Source organism: Galendromus occidentalis, unplaced genomic scaffold (genome assembly GCF_000255335.2).
Source record: "Galendromus occidentalis unplaced genomic scaffold, Mocc_1.1 scf7180000077464, whole genome shotgun sequence".
NCBI classification, from domain to species: Eukaryota; Metazoa; Arthropoda; class Arachnida; order Mesostigmata; family Phytoseiidae; genus Galendromus; species Galendromus occidentalis.
Genome location: NW_003805452.1, coordinates 925,707 through 946,570, shown reverse-complemented (window position 1 = coordinate 946,570; position 20,864 = coordinate 925,707). Strand labels below are relative to the sequence as shown.

Genomic DNA, 20,864 nt, shown 5'->3' with positions numbered 1-20,864 from the left:
GTGAGTTCTTCATCTTGAAGATCCAACACCCTGTCAGTTCTCCATCATGAAGATTTAAGTCATAGTCAGCTCTTCACTTCGGAGATTTAAAGGTTATAAACTATTATAAAGAATCTGTGATTCGATTCAGCTCGGGCTGACGGAAGGGTAGAGATGCACCTCTGACATCTTCGCCTGGCGCCATGGATCATTCCTGTAGGACCGAGGAGTGAGTTCGGGAAGCTGCTTGAGTATGCAACGAGAGCGATCGATGGGCTGGTATTTTCTGCATTCACGGTAGTGACGTTCCGATTCGTCCGAAGGCATTGCGTCGAATGCGTCATAGCCGTTCCTGGCTCGTCAAGCGTGTCTTCTTGTATGACGTGAGTCTTCGAAAACCAATTAAACAACTCACGAGAGACAGCACCGAATCCTGGTTTACTACATCCATTGACTGAGGCTCAATGTTTCGTTTGGTCCCTCAGGAACGATCGGAGGAGTCGACCGGGATCTGCAGCGGTTCCCCGAGTGAGGAAGAGAGACCTTCCAATTACACATCACTCAATAAAGCCTCTGTGAATATCTCAATTGGTCCTAGATTATGGAGAGTGAATGAAGCTCAGGGACATTAAAATATATGTATAAGGATTCATCGGCCCGATAGAGATGTGCGTGATTTTGTTTGGATTCTAGACAGACCACGATTGTCCGGAGAACATGTTCCTTGAAATTCCTTGTTCCCCGTTTTTGCTTTTTGAATTCCCTGTGCGCGGAGCAGTAACCGAGTTTTCGCGGTGGGAGTATAATACTTTCAGCTTGGGGATTTCGAGGGGGCTGAGAGCGAGCTTGCAGAGGAACAGGAGTAGGGAGAGGTGGTCAAGGCAGCCGGACGCTTCCGAAACATCTCGATGGAGACACAGGAAAACCTGAGCGGCGAGCTTGCTGCCGCCCGCTGTCGTACTGGAGCTATTCGCTTTCCGCACGCACGTTGCGTACTCGGGGCCCCGCTCACTACGTGTACCACCCTACGATACTATGTGATTCCCCGGTAAAGCAATCTCAGGCTTCAGATCGTAATCTGCGCCCTACGATTCCATTCTGTCGTCACCTCTTTTGGTGCAGGGGTTTCAGGCTTGAGTGTTGGGTGGAACACAATTGTAGTGCGTGAGTTCCGCGGGAATGGTCGCTCGTATCAGCGAAATATGCTCTCCGAGGAGAAGAATCAGGAGGAGCAAGAAAAATACATGTTTAGCGGTTCCCGGGACAGAAATTCTCCAAATTGCCTCAGACCCTTTTTGAACTGTATTTCGGGGGCGTGAAGAGCGGCACTCCGGCACCGAGTTTGTGGGAAGATGCTCAAGGGTCCCAAGAAGAAACCTCGCGGGCCTCAAGAAAAGACCTTGCGGGCGAGATATTTTCATCCCTGTCTTAGCGCTGTCTGCTCGGCGGAACGATTATACTATGATGTGTCGTGTTATCACCTCAGCCTCGCTCCGCCACCTCGGCGCCGACCAAGCACGCCGCGCTTCGAATGGGGCAGGATCTTTCACGGAGGAACAAGACCTACGAGAAGCTGAACCAGAAGTACAAGAAGTTTGTCACCGAGTACGAGACGAACGAGATAAGCCGCAGGGATTCGTCTAGCCGAGGGATTCAACATTTATCGGTCGTAGTGGTTCCATAATAGTGGATGCAGTGTGACACTTTCGATGACGTCTAGTAATTGGACGGGCATACGGGGAACGGGCACATGGAAAACGGGCATATGGGGAACGGGCATGCGGGAGACGGGCATCCGGTACCCAACCCGCGAGCCGAAAGCCACGGAGCTCCTGGCTGATTCGAGCGTGAAATGCCACCACAAACATCGCTGCCTAACGGAGAAGAGAGCTTGTCGAGGACGGATTTGAATTCTATTACGACTTATGACGCAGCCGAACTCGACATCAATGCAGAGATCAAAGATTTGCTCATCTCGAAGCTCCTCTCCAGAGCTCGAAGCGGCCGAGCATGCCTCCCTCCCCCCTTTGGTGGAGCGACGGAATCAGGGTATCAACATTTATCGGTCGGAACCTCGCTGCCTCCCCTTTATCAAGCACCTAGCCACGTCCCAAGACACCCGAGGGCTCGATGGATACTACAGACGAGGCGACCGCGTTCCGAGCTACTCTCGACGTTGACTCTCCCGGAAGCGCCGGAAAGAGAGCATGTTCAGCTCCTAGCCCGAGGGATTTCCCGCATCAAGATGCTCCTGCTTCGCCCGAGTCAGACCGTGTTCTTGGAGGAAGTTGGACTCGAATATCTCTGAACTCGTTCCTTCTTAGGGCCCGATGCACCTCTATTCTCGAGTCACGGAGCTTTTTTGCCTGAGCTACCATTGCTGCGCCTGATGGAGTGAGCCGCCTCAAAAGCAAGTCGAAGCCTCATATGGAAGAACAGCCCAAAAGATACGGCAGCCATGCGTGGGATTCGTGTATCGAGATTTGTATTCCTGAATTGCTGTCAGCGATCCGGGGGGGCGAAATATTGACCGTTCGGCGGAGGTCGAGCAACGCCAGCGCGGGGTATCGACAATGCTCTGAATGCTCAGAATTATTCATCCACGGAGGAAACGAGGGGCTTGTTGGCGATGGCCGCGAGTAAAACGGACAGACGTGTTCCATTCAGAGGACATAAAAGCTTCGCCGTCGCATTGGATCCCGTCGAGAATCCCCTCCGCGGCTTCTCTCATTGTCCGTATCCCAGCGCTGCAAGAGCCGGCCCTCATGCGGGACTAATTATTTAGCCATAGACGTCGGGACACCGAGCCCGATGTCGACAATAATTTGAAAATCTTGCGAATCCATTGGGCGACGCCAAAGAATCAAATAACGGCACGAGTCACTCACCGGTTACGGCTTGGTCCAGGGACAATTAGGCTACAGTTCTGTGACTGAGCTCGCCGAAGTGCTTCTGGAGGAACTCCGTGCTGCCGACTTGGCCGGTTCAACGGCTCAACGTGTACTCGACGACATCCGAGTAAAGAGGCGGTCGACGACGGATATGAGACGATTGCAGCAGCTCCTCGGAATCCCTTGTTCCTCTAATCAACGTAAGATACGTACGCGGAAACAGTCGCAGCGACGCCGGCGGCGATGCGGGAATAACGAAAGCAGGAGCAAATGGCTAGAAGATCGAGCGAGCAACGCGCGGCTCGGATCGTCTGGTATAATGAAGTGCAACAGCACCAGCAAATCTCGATTCAGCTTTCGGATCGGGGCTATTACCGTCGTGCTTGATTTGAACGCATCGCACTGCAAATAGCCGAATGGCTAGAGTGAATCTCCCGGCGGCAGCAAGCTATCCGGAGCTAGCTGGCTGTGTTTGCCAACGTTGGCAAGGTCCTCCTCGTTTATCGCGAAGAAAGTCTTCGTTTTCAAGCGAGCAGCTGTTACCCACCTCAGCTGAGCAATTTCGTCGCCGTCGTCTCGTCGCTGCGGCATTCTCCTCCTCCTCCTCCTCCTCCTGGGCTAGATGCCTAACACCTGCCGACCATAACACGGACGAACGGACCTCTATACGGTCGCTGTTATTGTGGTGCCAAAATGCCTTTCAGGACTGTGTCGCCCGTTTTCTTCAGTGGACGGCGGCAACGACGACAATTGCGACCGACCCCGTATCGTGGCGCGGAGAGCCACAGACGCACGTAAAAACACATGAACAGAGGGTCGGCGAACATTGTTTGCGCGATGCTTCCCCACTGACAGCCGAGTGAGCCGCGATAAGCGCTTGCAAACGGAATCTTGCTTGCGGCCGATAGCGGAACGGCTGTTGGTTTTTTGCGCACTCATCAACGAATAGACAAATTACGCAGCGGGAGAGTATCGGAACGACATCTCGTTCGGGATCCGCACTCAGAGCTCGGAGGAGACAAAAAAAAGTGGGAGAGTCGCGGAAGCGAGGCCGTAGAATTCACTGCGCGGTGAGTCTGGAGGGACCGACTGATCGTTATTCGACTCCGTTCAAGCGGAGAATCGATGACTGCTGGCAGGGGAAAAAAACTCCTTGGGAAATATTCCAGGTAGGAAATCAGCGGGGAACTCGATCCGGGTCGCCTTGAACTTCGAAGACTGACGACTCATCCAAAGAAAAATATAGAACGATCGAACGTGATGCTCGAGACGTTTTTCTCGAGACGCTGGAAATCGAGACGACCGAATGGAGGGCATAGGACGTAGTCAAATCCACGCGAGCTCCCGCTACAATCGAGGTTGCTCCCTCCCCGCCGACGAGGAAGCAAATATAGCATTCGAAAGGCCATTCAGAGTAAGTTTCGCTTGGCTCGCGACTGATGGAATCAAAACACGAAGGCCTTGTAGCTCGTTCTGACTTTTCCCCGAGCAAATCGTAACGGAACATCGCAGCCAGATCAACGTAGCGAGAAACGTGTTTCATAAGGCGCAGACGATTTTCTCATAATACTTGCATTTCGGCTGCGTCCTTGTACCCGGGGCCGATGTTGTAGGAGAGGTTGAGGCGGCCTTGCCATCTGATGGGGGCCGAAGGTCCGCCGATACCCCTGAAAGAAAGAGGTTGATGACAGAGCTGATTGGATCGATCTTCCTGAGGCAAGGAGTTCCTCCCCTCTCCGGGACCTTTCCGGGTAGCGAAGCGGCCGGGATAAAATCCGGATCTTCTACTGGAAACGCCGGAAAAACGACGATAGACGTCCGACGCTCCAGACCACCGCACCGAAGAAGAGATCCGTGCTCTCAGCCAAACTCGCTCAACAGAAAATCAACGACGCGTAGCTTTCAAAAGGCCACCGCAGCCCATTTCGGCGTAGCTACCACTTTGTGGTGAGAGTTGTTTCGCTGAAAGAGACGACTGGCATTTTGTTTGACGCACTCAGGTCCCTCCCATTTTGCCTTCTCCAACGACCCCAATCCCTCGCCCCCGTCGCTCAGCCCCCTCCCCTCTCCCCCTATCATACCTCTCTGCGAGCACAGACGTCAAGAGCACAGCGGCCTCTGAGGGCTACTGTCGAGCCTATGAGCATTCAGAGGAAAATGTGGAAAAAAAATAAAGCTGGATATTATTTATGACTCTCTGTAGCAGGTGTTGCGCATCCTCGGCGCTTATGGGCTGCACTGGAATTCCAGGCAGCTGGACATCACTCCTTGGCATTCTGTAGATGTCGTCGGTCGCCGGAAGAAAAGGTGTCACCGGGTCTCCTGGGAAGGACTTGATGTTGCCGCGTTCGACGGCGTCGCTTGGAACAGCTGGACCGCTCGGGACCTCGGTGTCGAGGGATTCCGTGTCGAACGGATCCGCGTAGATCAAAACACCTGCAGTTTGATGTATTAGATAGTTGGCCTCGCCTCGTCGCATCGGCATCGAATGCAGCGTTGAGCAAGTATTCGCTCCTGACAGCGGAGCTCGGGCTATCTAGTAGAGCGAGTACAGGTGTTGTACGGTGCAAGGGTCATAACCCCGGCCCCGAGGACTTTTACGACTGGAACGAGCCCGAACGACCGGCAATACTAACCCTGGATGCCGTTTTCTTCCGCTCGCTTAATTTTCGCTAATGTCTGCCCTTTGCCGTAGCGCATGATAGCAATGGTTCCGTTGAGCGTGACTCCTCGGCTTTTCAGTACATCGAAGTCTTCGGACTGTCCGAAATTTACATACACTGGCTTGCCTCGAACTTTTCCCGGTGATGAATAGGCCATGTACGGATGCGTCTCTGAGGAAGGAAGAGAGAGGGCGAATGATGGAAGGAGAATAATGCTGCCAGTGAAGCGTCCCTGCGCTCGAACTATTTGAATTCCAAATATGGCTCATGCCGCCGGAAACTCGTTGAGCGAGAGTAAATCCAGTTTGCGGCAATGTGCGGCTTCAGGCTAGCGGGAGACTGTGGAGCTTTAATTTTTTGCCGCCATCATTCGCTCTGAAACGGCACGCTTCTAGCTTCTTCAGCTTCTCGTTGTTCACGGGAGGAAGAGGTTTTCCCAACAACGAGCGAGGAGGAAGTGGAGCGTTTTTGTCGAAAAACTGCTTCAATTCTACTTCCGAGTCTCTGCTACTCGAGAGGCGGGGAGACCCCACAGAGCGAGGCTTTTCGGGGTTTAGGGATTTTTTTTCACGAGGTTTTTCCTACCCGTACTCGTCGATCGCATCGCGGACGACAGGCACGCACGCGCGCCTGCCCGCCCGTAGGCCGGTGAACCAAGGCAGACTATAGCTCCGAGGACTTTTCTGACCGTTTTCGACTGACGTGATTCCCTCTGCCGCCGAGATGGACTTACCGAGCTGGCTCTCGAGGTGCGAGGCCTTCAGTTGGTAGATAACGCGTGATCCTTTCGTCAATCTCACATCGTTGGCTCTCTCCATATCGGGATACGACAGTAGAGGTCTAAAGATTTCGACCCGCACATTTTTCATCTCGTGACTCGTCCAAGTGGCTTTTATTTTCTGAGCGAGTTTTGCGCCTTTATCCGATCCGCCTACGTGGAAATCACGAGTTGTCTGCCTGAAAAAATTGTATCGAAATTTAAGTATCACGATCTTGGATGATTTGGCGACGACGACGACGGCGGCGAAGAATCCTCAGGGACCACAAGTGAGGACGGACTCGAACGTCACAGCACCGACCGATAAGTGATTAGAGAAGTCGCGTTTGGGAATCAGAAGGCGACTCCTCCGAGAGAGAATACGGCAGAGGTGATTGCTATCTGCGAATCATCAAGAAGCACATGCGTCAGCATGACGTCCCTTGTTGCCCTGTCCCTTGTCGCTTTCCCTTCACCGATTTTTTTTATTCAGTCGAGCAATCAACCGTCAAGTCTGCCTGTGATTCCGCCATTCGTCCGTCAGGCAGAGAGTCTGTTCGCCGGCCCGTCGGTCTGTCCGCCTCCCCCTCCTCCACCCGTCCTTCCCCCCTCTGGCCGTGCCCTCGTCCGTCGGCCGGCCGACCCAAGAAGGAGACAACAAGAAACAGGCAGGTCGAGCAAGTCATTTCCTTCTCCCTGCCTGGTATGACTTTTCCAATACCCCAATCCTCCGTCCGCTGATCAGGAGATACTTAAAGGGTTTTGGAGTCGACCCGCAGGCACACAACGGAATTATTTTCTGCTATTTGCGGAGCCGCCCACCGAGTGAGCAAGCATTCGAGTGAGCGCGGTCGGGCGGGCGGTCGACCACCAAACTAACACAGCCAATGTGTTTTGTCTTGGATGAGTTATTGGAATTATTGATTTCACCGACCGAGAGACCCGTGGGAAAGCCGCAAGAGACCCCAAGAATGAAGATCTGGCCGCTGACCGCTCACCCTCTTGATGCTGGAGCTACCGAGCCCTCGTATAATTCTAATCACGTCCTCTGCTGAGAGACAACGGGCGCTCAATACACTCACCACAACCAGCTTTCGATGTTCTCTCGGCTCACTGAATCGATGAGTTTCTTCAAAATTTTATCACTCATCTGATAGGGCTCGCGAGGCAGCAGGTCACAGTGGCTCTGATGGAGTGTTACGTTCCTCTGGATTGGTCGTCGAGCCGACGAGCCGAGCACAAGGCCGATACAGAAGACGCAGGCCAATGACAGCACCTGTAATGAAATCACTCGCGTGAGTCCTGAGTATTTTTTTCCAAGCGTCTTATTTTGTTTCTTTCCTCTTCCAAAGGCAGCAGCAGCTCCTCGACCCGACAGGAGGTCTAAGCTCCGATTCATCCGAGTTTAATTAAGTTTTTCTATTCATCCGGACATTTTCTTTCCCTTCATCGCGGGGAGCCTCTTGAGGAAGACAAGACAAGGAGAATACACTCTTCGCCGGAGTTGCTTGCCTTCGCTGCTCGAAGGGCTGGCTGGAACAGCGGACGTCCCGCTGAACTGCGCACGCTGATACCGAATCGATGGAGTATCGCTCCTCGAGCAAGCCATCCCTGATTAAGATGACGCCGGAAGAAATGTGGATGACGGATTAATTGATTCGACTGATATGATTGAAGGTCCGCATCCCTCATGATGCTGACGATGCATCGTCCGTCGCTTCCTAATGAGGGCGACGTGCTGCTCGCATGGGTCGCGACTCACGCGAGAGGCTCACTTGACCTTTCTCTCTGCTCTCAGCATTCTCGAATCCGTGATCCCTTAAAACGCGAGCTAAGACGTCTGCGAATATGGTGGCTGATTTTTTTTATGATGACTACTACTAAGGGGGAATAAAGTCCGATTGGATTTCTGCTCATCTCCCACGAGCCACGAGTCGAGCTAGTATTAGGGGCAAGGACGGACCGCTCGGAAACGTGGCGGAAAGAACGGAAATCCTGCTTTCATGAGAGTGTTTTCGAATGACTACGCGCCAGACTCGAAATGCGCTATAAGTGAATCTTTGTTTCACTCTCTCGCGGTCTCGTTAGGTCTCGTCGATGTCGAAAGGCTCCCTTCGGGGAGAAAAAACACTGCATCGACTCGGCTAAAGTGAAGAGTGTTGCCAGGGACGAGGTGTGAGCATCCAACTAGTCGGCGGTGCCGCCAATCCATTTTCCAAAAATGCTAATTGGTAAGCGAGCGTTGCACGGGAGCCGGCGGTAGCGGCTACGGGGGCGACGACTACACACACACACATCGCACAAACCGCCCAGGGACGACAGGAGGCAGCGCTCTCGCGACACGGAACGGCTTTACGGCGGCTTACACGGGTAACGGCCCAACATTAAATAACTCGACAAGTAGTTGCTAAATTCGCCCTGGGAGTCGATCCTGGCAACACGGGAGGGAGCACGTCTACTCCAGCTCTACGCCTTTCGTTCGTTTGTGTGTGTTTGCGCTTGTGTGGGCGTTCGAAAATGTCTAAGCGACTCTTTTCCTTGCGCCTCTGTCACACGGGCAGCGCTTTTCCGTAGCCTAGTCCGTATCGGAGCCGCCACCACCACCGCAGAGCAATCTGATCGGCCATAGTTCAGCGCTGCGGTAGAGCAGCAGATCATAAAATGTACGCACTCGCGTCGAGAGGCCCGATCGAGGTGAATGTATAGCGGAGGAACAACGGGGGAATAGCTCGTCCCGCGCGTGGACGGCGAGCGGTTGGATGCCTGGTCGGCCGTACGATCATTAGATCTGGGCTCGAGTTGAGGCCGCCGAATAAAAGAATAAAATCGAGCCATGAGCAAAATCAGGCCAGCTAACCTCATACATATTTTGGGGTTTTTGTGGACAGTCCTTCATTGACGGCGACTGCGACCAACTCGGACGAAGGCTTCGTCATTGCGAGACGGCAATGACGTGAGCACGCACGAACGCTTCGGATAACTTTTGTCTTGCATCATTATCCACATTGAAAGTACGTCCTCTGAGCCGGGGCTCAGCTCTGGTCGGCTCACGGCCATCCACGAGCAGTCTCCTCTCTCGGCAGACTGCGCCATTTTATGGACGGGCTTCTCTGGCAACGGAAGATAATTTCGTTCTGGTATGGAGGCTAAGCACACAAGGAAAAATAATAGCGGATGACCTCGAATTCGGAGAGTACTCCGTCAAATTCACTACAAACATATCTTTTCCCCTTTCTCTGTCCCTCACAGGTCAGAGGGGAACACATGAAGCCGAGGTTATCGAAGTCGTTCATGCTCCCGTACTCACAGTGCGGTCAGGAGTGAATCCTCGCATGCGCTTGGAGCGGCGGGCGGCCGGCCGGCCAAACGAGCCTTACGACCGGAGGCCGTAGCGATGCTGTGCGCAACAACCCCATTATTCTGTTTCTTCGAGCCGCTTAGACTCACATTTAATATTTTTCAACATCTCGTGAAACTCTGACTGAGCTCGCAGATCTCCACATTTATTGTACGATTATAGAGCCGGGCTGGAGAGTTTCTCTCGTATTTTCCTCTCCCAAGACATCCACACGCGGCTCCTATCGAGCAGCGAGTCGAAATAAAATTGGCGGAGATTCGGCCTGCTGCGTAGTAATCATGATTCCTCTATCGAGAATGCGGCTGGAATGCTGGAATACAAAGGCCCGGTCCGAGAGGATCGCTCCTTCGACTCGTATAAAGCGAGAACTCTGACAAGCAGGCCGGGTGAAATCCCCCTCAAGTTACAACTCTGTTGAGCGCTGAACTGGGTTCCCGGCAGTATATCCTCCTCTGTGGGGATATCTTGACGTTTTCCCTCCCTCTGCTCGCTATCGACTGTCAGTGGAATTTCGAGAGCCTATCTCTGTTCGGAAGAGCTCGGCACCGGCGAGTGGATCAGCTCCCATGACCTTAGTGGACAAATCCGGCCGGGATCCCATTGGAGAGCGAGCACACCCGGATGCTTCCGTTAGCATACATACATACATACATACATACATACATACATACAGATATACGTCATGCACGGATCCACAGAGAGCTTTCACTCTTCCGTTTCCCGGGAGGGGGAATTCCCTCGAAGCGATTCCGCTTTTTATATTCTCGAGTTCTGAGCTGCGTACGCTTCTTATTTCACGTAGGACTCTTCCACGTCGAGTCGTCTTCGCAGTGCCTCTGGACAAGTAAGCAGGTCCGCAGAGCGCTTCGGCGGGGGAGACAATCCTGGCTTTCGGGATACTTGAGTGGAGTTCGGCAGTGCCATAAACTTCGATGCACGTTGCTCTCCGCAGCAGTTGTTGCAGAAAACTAAACACACAACAGTCGTCGTCGCAGTATCAGCAACGACAGCGTCAACGGCAGCAACAAGGATCTGTAGCTGCGAACGTCAGGCGAACGGACCGGAGAAGCGAGCCTTGGCACGACGGGCGGTGTTCCGGCAGGTACGTAACGGATCTGAGCCCGCGCTGCCCCTCTCCCGATACCTACCTCCGAAGCTAGAGCCGACTGGCTGGATACCATAGCGAGGGCCGGCTCGGAGCGATTTCTCATCCGCGAGGCAAAACATAGTACACGACGTCGACGACAGTTCGAGAAAACCTGGTCGGAAACTGGCCGATTCAGCAAGCGCCGCCGCAGCTCAACGGATCGAACTCCTCGGGCGTCGGGCAGCGGCTCGGACCCGCGACTCAGGATGAAGGGAAACCACCGACGCACGGGGAAAACCAGCGTGGCTTGAAGCTCGCCAGCGAACAAAACACCCGGGACGGACAGAAAACACCCTCGGAACACACTGGACTAGCTTTTGCTCTTTACGATCTACGGCACCCCTGAGAATACTGTCGTCAGTAAAGCGGCGCGGCGGCCGGTGGCGGCGTTTGCGCCGGCAGCAGCAGCAGCAGCAGTGGCGGCGGATGAGTAAACGAACAGCGCACCTCTTAATGCACTCCATCATTTCTACATTCTGCCGTCCGAAACATAACGACTGGTCATTGTTGTTCCTGACACGGACATTTCAACACAAGTGGCAAGGCGACCATACGGTCGTCAGGCCGGTCTTTCCGTCTAGGGATCAGCTAGCACCGACGAATCGCTCGTCGACAGATATCTCATCGCCCGCGGAACTTGTCGCCGAGGCGTATGGATAGCTCCTTGTAAGTCAACTGGACGTTGTCAGGGACGGCAGAAGGGAATGCTGATGGGGTTTGGAGTCCGCCGCGAAGCGGGCTTATACCTACTTGCGTGGAATCGTAGGCAAAGCGATGTCTCACTCGAGTTCAAGGCGGTTATGCTCACACGATACGGGAGGTTGAGTGACGGGTGAAGAGATTTTGGTTTTGAATATCTGATGAAGAGATTTGTGGACCGTTGCAGAGATTATTTTTGGGACGGAGCGAGTTCAAGATTCTAGATGCCCCGGGGCAATTCTGAGATTTTTGTCGGTAACGACCCCGAGATTATTCCTCGGCTTGTTCATGACGTCGGACGGGAGGTAATCTCACGGATTCATACCCCAGGAGAGGTCATCGGGCGTACACGAATTTCACGCGGCTGAGCGGGTCTCGCCGAATCACGTATATTCCGTTCGAACGAATGGACTTCGGGGTCGGGGAGGATATACGGATGATACTACTCGTGAATGCGACTTAGTATAGCCCGAGAATGAGCTCCCCGTCAGTTTAGCTGGTGATGTCGCAAGGGCACAAGGAACGTCGCTTAGTCGGAGAGAGAGAGCGGACAGACTTCCGCGGCACTCATGCAAACTTCAGAATACTTGTTCATCGGACAACAGATAAAAAAAATGAGGGAAAAAACTTTCCGCTCAGTTGACGCTCGTGTGGTTGCCGGCGGGACGAAATCCTCGCGCCCTGTTGGAGGGTGCGCTCCGTTGTCGCCGAAGCGAGCTCAGTGAGCAAATAGAATGGAATCGAAACTCAAACACAAAGTCCACAACAGCTCCGTGGAGAAGCAGGGAGCCTCGCTCGAGGAGCACTCAGTCAGTCGTCTGAGATCCCACCACGACATCGTCATTTCCCGGATTTCCCCCGGAAGAAATGAACTACCATAAAATATAGAACATTCTCACTTCTGGTCGAACTGGGCTTGAATTAGATTGAGACCTCGTCCGACCGAAAAAAAACCGAGATCACGGTGTTCCGTCACGTGCCCATGATTTTGAGACTGTCTTGCCTCCCCACAGTCGACAGCACCATGCGAGAACAGACCTCTCGGTGCTCACGGTATCGGAAAGGACACCATTTCGTTTCCCTCGACTCTGCTCACAGGGGATAGGTGATCCTGATTGTGGGTTGTGAAGACGGCGGTGTCTCCTCCCACCCCACCATTGCCGCGATCGAACGGAAGCCGATCACGAGCTACATTTCAGAGACAATCTGTTCCTACTTCGCTCAGCCCACGACTCGCGAAAACGAGAGAATCGGTGCCGGGATGTATCGCATCATACTCGTTCCTCTATCCTGTCTGTTCCTGATTCCGGGAGCTGCTATCGAGGAAAGTGATGTTCCCAGAGAAAATAGCGGTTTCGCTTTGCTCCGACCGCGACTCAAAAATGAAGACAAATTCATCCCTTGCCTTCCGACGTCTGCGAGAGTTGTTCCCGAGGGGTCTCCTCTATGAGTGTCTATAGTGCGCGCCGACTCCACCGCTCGCAAGTTCGCTTCTCCTGTCTCCTCTATCCCACTTGCATCCTCTTTCTATCCACACCGAGGCTTCGCTACGCCGACCGTGTCGTCGATGTGGTTTCGTGACGGGATTGATGTGTATTTTGAAACTTTGGGGTAAGAGAGCGCGGGAACGTTACGGTGGCACGCGCTGACGACACGCTCAATTTACTGTGATGCGAGGTGAGGTGGGGTGGTCGGCAGAGTTCAAGCGAGAAAGAATTCGCGTCTCAGGAGCGACCGAAGCCGTAATCTAGCCCAATCCCTCGCGAGGAGAGGTCTCACCATTTTTCCTCATGTTCCCCCGAATCTAGGGAGCCATAGCATCGCCGTCTCAGTGGGCATGGTTCTCGAGGATCGTTCCGAGGATCTTCAAGGGCTCGTGAGTTCACTGGAAAGCTCTGGTTAGGAATCAACGACACCGGCCGAGGAAAAGAGGGTTTTGTTTTGATGGCTTCATTCTTGTGGGAGCGGCGCGCCAGCCGACCGCCTTTGCGAGCGACCGCTGGGTTCAGTGAGGCTTAGGGGAAGAAGAGAGGCTTAAAAAGAGGAACGCGACATCTTCCCCAGCGTGAAGGGAAGCCGCCGCTTGTTCCTCCGCTTAGTCGAAAAGACCGGCTTTTCGAGTAAAAAAAAAACAGCTTAACGCGTTAGTTCCTCTCTCAGCGATCATAACTGTCACACTTTCTCTTCCTGAACGAAAGGAGAACGCAGCCAGCCGAGCGGAGCGACCGGTGGGCCAGCGGGACGGCATTCTCCTTTCTCTTCTGTCACGACGGCCCTGGTGGCGGCGGCGGCGACGCTCCAACTAGGCAGGACGAGGAATGTGCGAAACCGTCCCCATACGCACTGTCACCCTCGTTGCACCTTTTACTTTGCGCGGATTCCCCCTTAAACCACTCGTTCTCGTCACTTTGCTCATCCTTCGCTACGTCGTCGTCCAGCATGGAAGATCCTAAAAACGCCCGGCGCTGTCAGCCAGCTGATGTTACTCATGGGGTCGCAGTAGGTGAGGGGCAGAGCTAAAAAAAGATATGGCTGACTTTTTTGAGCTCGCTCAGTCAGTCGCTATTTTGCCCCGCAGGAATATTTTTCTATCGGGCGCATCGCGATATCTGTGGTGGGCTCAACTCCTCACCGCGACGAGCTCAACGAACGGATAGAATAGCGGCGGTGAAGATCCAAGTCAGTTAACGCACAATGCCGCCAGCGTCGTCGCTGCGAAAAGTTGGTGACTCGCCGGGTCCGCGGATATCGTCGTCCTCAGTAAACCCATCACGTCGCGTAAGCCCTATTTGAGGCTTGAAAGCCATCGGTCGGCGGCTGGCGCTGATTTGATTCCGAAGTGGGTTCCCTCAGCCGGATTTGTCTGCCAGAGACGTCCGGGTCATCGGATACAGAGGACGTTGGCCGGGCCTGCCTTGCTAGTCATTAGGCATTTTGCTTCGTGCATCTATCGGTGCCTTGCCGTGCCCTGTAGTCCCGCCAGCCGGAGCGCTCGACCGCCCGCCCGCCCGTCCGCTCGCTCGGCTTGCCTCGGCTCTGTCCATGCTCGGGGGCTGTTAGAGGTCCTGTCACCAAAAGGCGAGCCAGCAACGCTGCCGATGGACCGGGGACGGACGAGGCCTTCATCCTTCTTCGCTCAGATTTTGTCCGGAAGCTAAACCCTCTCCCGACATGAACGAACATACACAGATGATCAGTATCATGCAGGAATAGCGAACCCAGGGAGTTTCGCCAGTATTTCAGTTTCACCGACGAGAAGCGGTGATCTTGGCAGAGGTCACATTTTGGCGGGAGCCACGTTCGGGAAGAAAGTGCCGAAGCTCATTATCTGAGTGCTTTGTGATGACTGTGGACACTCAGGTGGGAACACCTCTCATTGTTCGAGCATGCTCCGATGGGCTTAAGCGCTGTCCGAGACCTCAGAACAGATTCTTTTGGAAGGTCCAGCCAGCATGGTGCCCGTTGCCAAACATAGACTTTTGTCACCGACTCTCTGACCGATCGGGGAATGCAAGCGGTGAGTTCGGGAACGGAGTTCCCTCTCCCTCAGTTTCACTACTTCAATTGCAGATTTCTGGCTGCTTCGAAGACTGGTACGGATAAGACTAATGCTGTACATCACGTGCAGGTCCGACGAGAAAATAAGTAGCTCCTCGAAGCGCTCGCTCCCGCCGGGAACCAGGAGCTTGGGAGCTGCGCAATATCGTTCCCAAGCGTTTGATTGAGATCTTGACTCCCGCGCAGGCGCTCTACCAGCGATCACACGAAACTTGCCCGCGCGTCGCTAGCAGCGGTTGCGACGGCGACCGTTTAAAGACGGGCGAACGAGGAAGAAAGGTAGGGCGGGGGAAAGATGCTGCCGCCGTCGGCGGCGCCCGCCCCCCCCCCACCGCGGAACATATTACGAATTACGAGCCGACAGAAGACGGAACACCGTAGGATCACAAATAGGCTCTACCGCTTCGATGCTCTGAGAGCTTGATACCTTGCTCCTTCGGCCGGAGTGTTCGTTGGAAATCCCTGAAACGTGTCGTTGTTCGTCCCGCTATTGCGTGAGGGCGAATCAAAACAGAGAAACTATGAACTCTATCCGCATCAGAATACTCTTTCCGCTCCCGACAATTCCCTCACGTCTCGGAGCGCGATCCGCATCGACGATCTCTCACACGGAGAGGGCGAATTCCGGAGGATCCGGAGGTTCATTGCGAATGCAGGATTCGCGATGAAAGGAGGAAAGATTCATTTTGCGAGAGCCCAGAGAAGCTATTATGGCTGTTTCGCTTCTTCTCTCATGGATCTGAATTCCCTTCGACCGACTCCATCTGACCTTTCTCGGAGTTTTCCTTATCTCCACGCTCCCCTCTCGGTATTAATATTAATGCAACACTTCTTTGCTCTCCCGCCACTGGAGTCCCCGTAGACTGCTCTCGCTTCACTCGAACAAACTCGATATTCGGGAGCACCTCCGGCCTCTATTAACACAGGGTAAAAACTCTCGTGTATTCCGGACCCCGGGAGTTGTAGGGACTCGAATCGGATTCGGCCGGAATTCCTCGTGGAAATATGGAAAATCGCGCTTATCTCCGAACACGGGTCGTCACGGTGGTGAGAGCCGAAAAACTGGGAAATTCTGATCGGTGAAGTCCAGCCGCATTCGATTGTACGAACGAGACAATTGCAGATTTGATCCGGGTGTCTCGATTTTTCGTCTGCACGCCAGTGCATGGAGCTCGGCGGAATGCGGGGGCGCTCCACCGCGAACGTGCAACCGGGCAGATTCAAGGATTGTGACAACCAGTCGTACTCCCTACCGAATCTCAATGGGAGCCTCGTGAATAATAAAATTCCCGACCCACGGTCAGTTCCGCTGACCCGCAAGGAAAACCGTCTTGAACTGACCTATGGATGCGCTGGGTGATTGATCGATTGACTGGCGGGCTGGATGAGCGACTAAGAGGTGCATCGCCGCGGTACGATGCACGGCATAGGTTGGGTAAAACATCGTCCGGGCAGTCGATTCCCCCTGCTTCTCTACGCTCCATACAACGTATGTATCGCTGCGGAGCCACTGACTGAGTCTTCGCTTGCTCGCTCGATCGCCTGCTCGATCGATGAGTCATGTACCGTCGTCCTTTCGGATTCCCTTCGAGGAGCGGCGAGATCGACGGGCGGTTGCCTTGCACTCCTCGGGCGAAAATGCAGCTCGCACCATGACAAGCTCTCCTGATCGCCACTACCTATCTCCTGCTTTCTGTGATACAATTAAGTCCCGAGTCGTCGGAATGCTGCGACACGCTGTCGTCACCTGAGTTGAGAACCAGAATCTAGCTCTCTGAGTGAGTGTCGTGAATCTTTCGGAGGCATCTCGAATCGACTCTCTCGATGGCCGTGGCAACCGTCAGATTCCGAGAATTCAGAATTCGAGGAGAGAAGCGAGGTCACAAAATCTTCACACGAAATTAAATACGAATAAGGATTGTGATCGTTTTCCTCCATAGATTCTCAGCGGCTCATCCGTTGCTCTCTGGTAGCCCCGCGTCTGAGATCACGCATTGGGTGCTTCTCAATATCGCTGGGACAGGTAACGAGCTCTACATTCCGAGTGAGCAGCTGAAAACGCGCTAGCTCCATCACGAGCACCGAGCCCGTGAAATGTATGGCTGTCGCATCGGAGTTCATCAGGGTAAAAGAACTCGGCCTCGAAAAAACTGAATAAGTGCTCGGAGGACAAGTCCGAGTCGGTCGAATGATGGCAGACGGCGACGAACGCTACAATTTCACAGCGTTTCGCAGACTGATGAGACTCCGCGCGAAGACGCTTTTTGACACTCTCTACGCTGACTGAACGTTCGCGGCTGAATGGCTGCCTAGCTGATTTACTGTCTGCACTAACCAAGCAGGCTCATTAGAGGACCCTTTCAGAGTCGCAATTTTTGATATGGTCATTAAGGTCGAATGAAGAGCGTTCCGTTGGAAAAACCGGTCCCCCGGGGCGATGGTTGGAGGGAGGCGAGAACATTTGCGGTGCACACAATTTGGTCGCAACGGTCGTCATGCTCGTGTAATAGACGCAGTGAAAAAGTTGCATCGTACGTTTCGGAAATCACTGAGGCGTCGAAGCATTTCGGCCGACGCCGTTCTCAAGGTCCTGTTCGTCGCTCCCATCTGCGAGGACGAGCCAAGTCTACGAATCCCCTACCGGCCGGAGACGAGTCCGCCGGCCGCTGTCTCCCTAAACCTACTCAACGCCTCCCCTCCAGGCGTTAGAGATTCGAGTGGAACAACACTCCAACAATTTCGCCTGACGACTTCGGCAAACACTCATCTCTAGTGCATGGCAAGCAAGCAAGCGACCGACCTATGGGTGTTGTGCTCGATTGCCACACGTCCCGCAGATTAGAACAGTTTGCGTTTCGGATCACTTGACACATTAATGAATGGGGAGGGGAATACTTGAGGAAACGGAATCATCCGCCAAGGAAACGCTGCAAGTGGCTCACAGTGGCTTCGCTTCAGTCATCCCACCAGGAGCGGAAATGCCCGAGACTGAGGAACAAGGAAGCCCCAGAGGAACTCTTCTCTTACTCTCGGGCACAGCTTCTGGGCAGAGGATCATCGTTTCGGGTCGTTTCCGCTGTCGAATCATCACTCCGAATCAATCCATCTACCGGGAGGAGCGTGGCTGCTACATTGTGCGTTGCTAAAACGTGATTATTGACGGCGCCTCTCGGTTGACTCTGCGGACGGACGAGCGAGTGAGCACTTGAGCAAGCCAGCGGGGAATACAACTGGGATTCTGCTCGTCTGCGATAATATCGCCGCCGAGATGCCTCAGTCGTTAGGGCCGTGTGCACAAAACGATGAATTTATTAGCGGGCTTAATTGATTGGGATCAATAACTCGTTCAATTCGCTTTGCTTGTCAAGCCCGCTAACGGAGGCGGTGGCTCTGAGCGTGGGGAAACAACGTCGATCGGGCGGTCGCCGTCCACCGATCTCGGGACCTCGGGAGGTCTCAACAAAAGGCTGCGCACCGAGCCCGCGATGCAGTTTGTCCACGCCGGCCGGGACGGGAAGAGAGCCCCTACTCAGAGTCATCCTATGCTGTCCTTTTCGATTAGTTTCAATTAGGGAAGTTTTCCGCCTTATTTGTTTATGAGCTCCGATAGCAGAGACGCTTGTTCAATCGTTGATTCGATCGCGCGATAACAAGTTTCCGCCGTCGTTGAGCTATCTCTGGAAGGCCGGTCTTATCCTCTGCGGCGAGCTCGCTCGGAGAAGATTGAAATGTGCTTCTTTCTACTTTCATTGCGGAGAGTATAACCTCCGGACGGCTCAGCCGAGTTTTTCAATAAAAGCCAGCGTCCTGTTTCGCTAGCCGCGTGTAGCGGCCCTCTTCCGCTCTCGTCCGATCGACTGAACCGAAACGCTCGATGGCGTTTATCGCTCGGTCGCTCGCTTGGACTCAGGGTCAAGCCTGGGAGGATTGATGTAGGAGGCAGATCCCTCTGTTCCTTAGGAGCGATTATTCGCTGCGCTCCAGAGGAGCTTTCCCTCAAATTGAATCGTCTTCGCCCACGGCGGCGAATTAAATGCTGGACGCGTGATCGTTTAGCCTTCAGTCGTCCGATGGCAGCTGCGCGCCGGCCGGGTTCGAGATCGTTTCGAGGAGTAGCGATCTCGCGAAGGCGTCGCGGGATTCCTTTTTCCTGCTAAAAGCGAGGGAAGGGCTCCTACGCGCAGTCGGGGAAACTCGCTCTTGAAGTGTATGAACTCTGGTAGCATCGAAGACTAGCAGGCTACTGAGCCGGCTATTCGATTCCACTTGGGTTTGTTTATCATCTCGAAATCCAAATAAAAGGAACGACAACTTCCACTTCCCGAGTTTTCGGGTCGTCTTCCGGAGCTGCGGTATCGCGGATCGAACACTTTCAGGGATCCGGATCTCAGAGCTCCGCTTGCGAGAAGGAGCAACAACGTCGGAGAGTACTCCCGAGAGGAAGCGACGCTGTGTGAGAGGTGGTTTTCGGCGGGAGACTCTCGCGAATTTATCCCTTGTCGCTCTGAAAAGCTAACGGACTTGTTTCCGATACGCGTTTGTTGGCTCGCGCGCTCGTCGTCTTTTTTATTCATCCGACCAGCTATCCATCCATCCGGTCGTCTTCGCTTGTTGAGCTGCGGAATCCTGTCGGTGGCGTACGGATAGAAATGACATCGAATCGTAATAGATTTATTGCGTTCCGGAGAAGGACGACGAAGAGGAAGAGAAGGACCTCGGGCTTGGCAAAAACCACCGCGCCGTCGACCTGCCTGCCTGCAAGCCAGCCGATCCTCCGCTCGCTCTCGAGCGTGAAGCTTCCTCTACGACGTAAGACGGCAATTCTTGGCTAGCGGCATCCATGGAAAGTTTGGATGACGAGCCGCTATTTCACCGTATCCCGTCGGACTGTGGCGACTGGCGCCAAGCCGTCTTCTCGTTAATTTCTGATGCATGCAGACTGTGTCAGACTGCCTCGACCGGTGCTGCACTGATCAAAATTGGGTATTTTCTTTTTTTCTTTCAGAAGCGCATCGTTGAAGATCGGGGCCACACTATCGCGAAACTGGCTGTCGGGAACTTGCTCAAGCTCGCGAGGAGTTTGGAGGAGTACGGTCTATGGATCGCCCAACAATTAAGTCGCCTCCTGGTGGGAGGAACCCGTCTGACCCTCCCGAGAAATAAGCCTCCGACCGAACCCACCTTGATTAATCGGCCTTTGGTGCCGGCGAGCCAGTGCTCTCGAGGATACATCCTGGGATGATGGCTGACGTGAGCCATGCTCGGTGGCGATGTCAGCTCCATATCGATGTTCTCCGCATCGCTCGTGTGCCATTTTGTGTAGCAAGCAGCGTGCTTCACGTAGTCTATGGAGCCCATTTTGTTCGCGGTCGAACGATTGTCGCGGTCGTTCTCCACTGCGTTCAAGTCCTTCTCTTCCCAGACAGCTGTCTTCGGATGTCTGGAATGTATTGAAAATGAGTTAATTTACGATGTCAGCGGAAAGTAAGAAGTTCCCGAGTCTGCGGCCAAAGGGCTCCGGTTTCCCGACACTCGTAGACAGCCCGTCTCATTCGAAAGTTTTCCTGCGGGACCCTTCGCTCCGCAGGATAATGGAAGGCTGGAAAATATACGAGAACCCGCCCGACTGTCCCGTGAGCAGATTTGTTCGCTCTACGGGAGGAGAATAGTTTCGCAAATTCATTTCGCCGGAAGTCTTGGCCGTCAACGATACTCTCCATTGGCTGAGAGCACATTGCCAATTCGACTTCGGAGTCGGAGTTCTCGATATCGGAGACCGTCGCATTGAGATCATGGTGGATGCAACAGTTAT

At 53.8% G+C, this 20,864-nt stretch overlaps 1 protein-coding gene across 1 annotated transcript; it reads right to left on the bottom strand.

The window, feature by feature from the left end:
* Positions 1-4,431: 4,431 nt before the first annotated feature.
* LOC108864390 (N-acetylated-alpha-linked acidic dipeptidase 2-like) lies at positions 4,432-20,410 on the bottom strand. Its single transcript, XM_029111744.1, has 6 exons — positions 20,234-20,410; positions 7,373-7,566; positions 6,267-6,490; positions 5,507-5,704; positions 5,073-5,306; positions 4,432-4,541 (listed from the first exon to the last, which is right to left on the bottom strand). The coding sequence occupies exons 1-6, from the start codon at positions 20,408-20,410 to the stop codon at positions 4,432-4,434; spliced, it is 1,137 nt and encodes a 378-aa protein (XP_028967577.1).
* Positions 20,411-20,864: the final 454 nt, after the last annotated feature.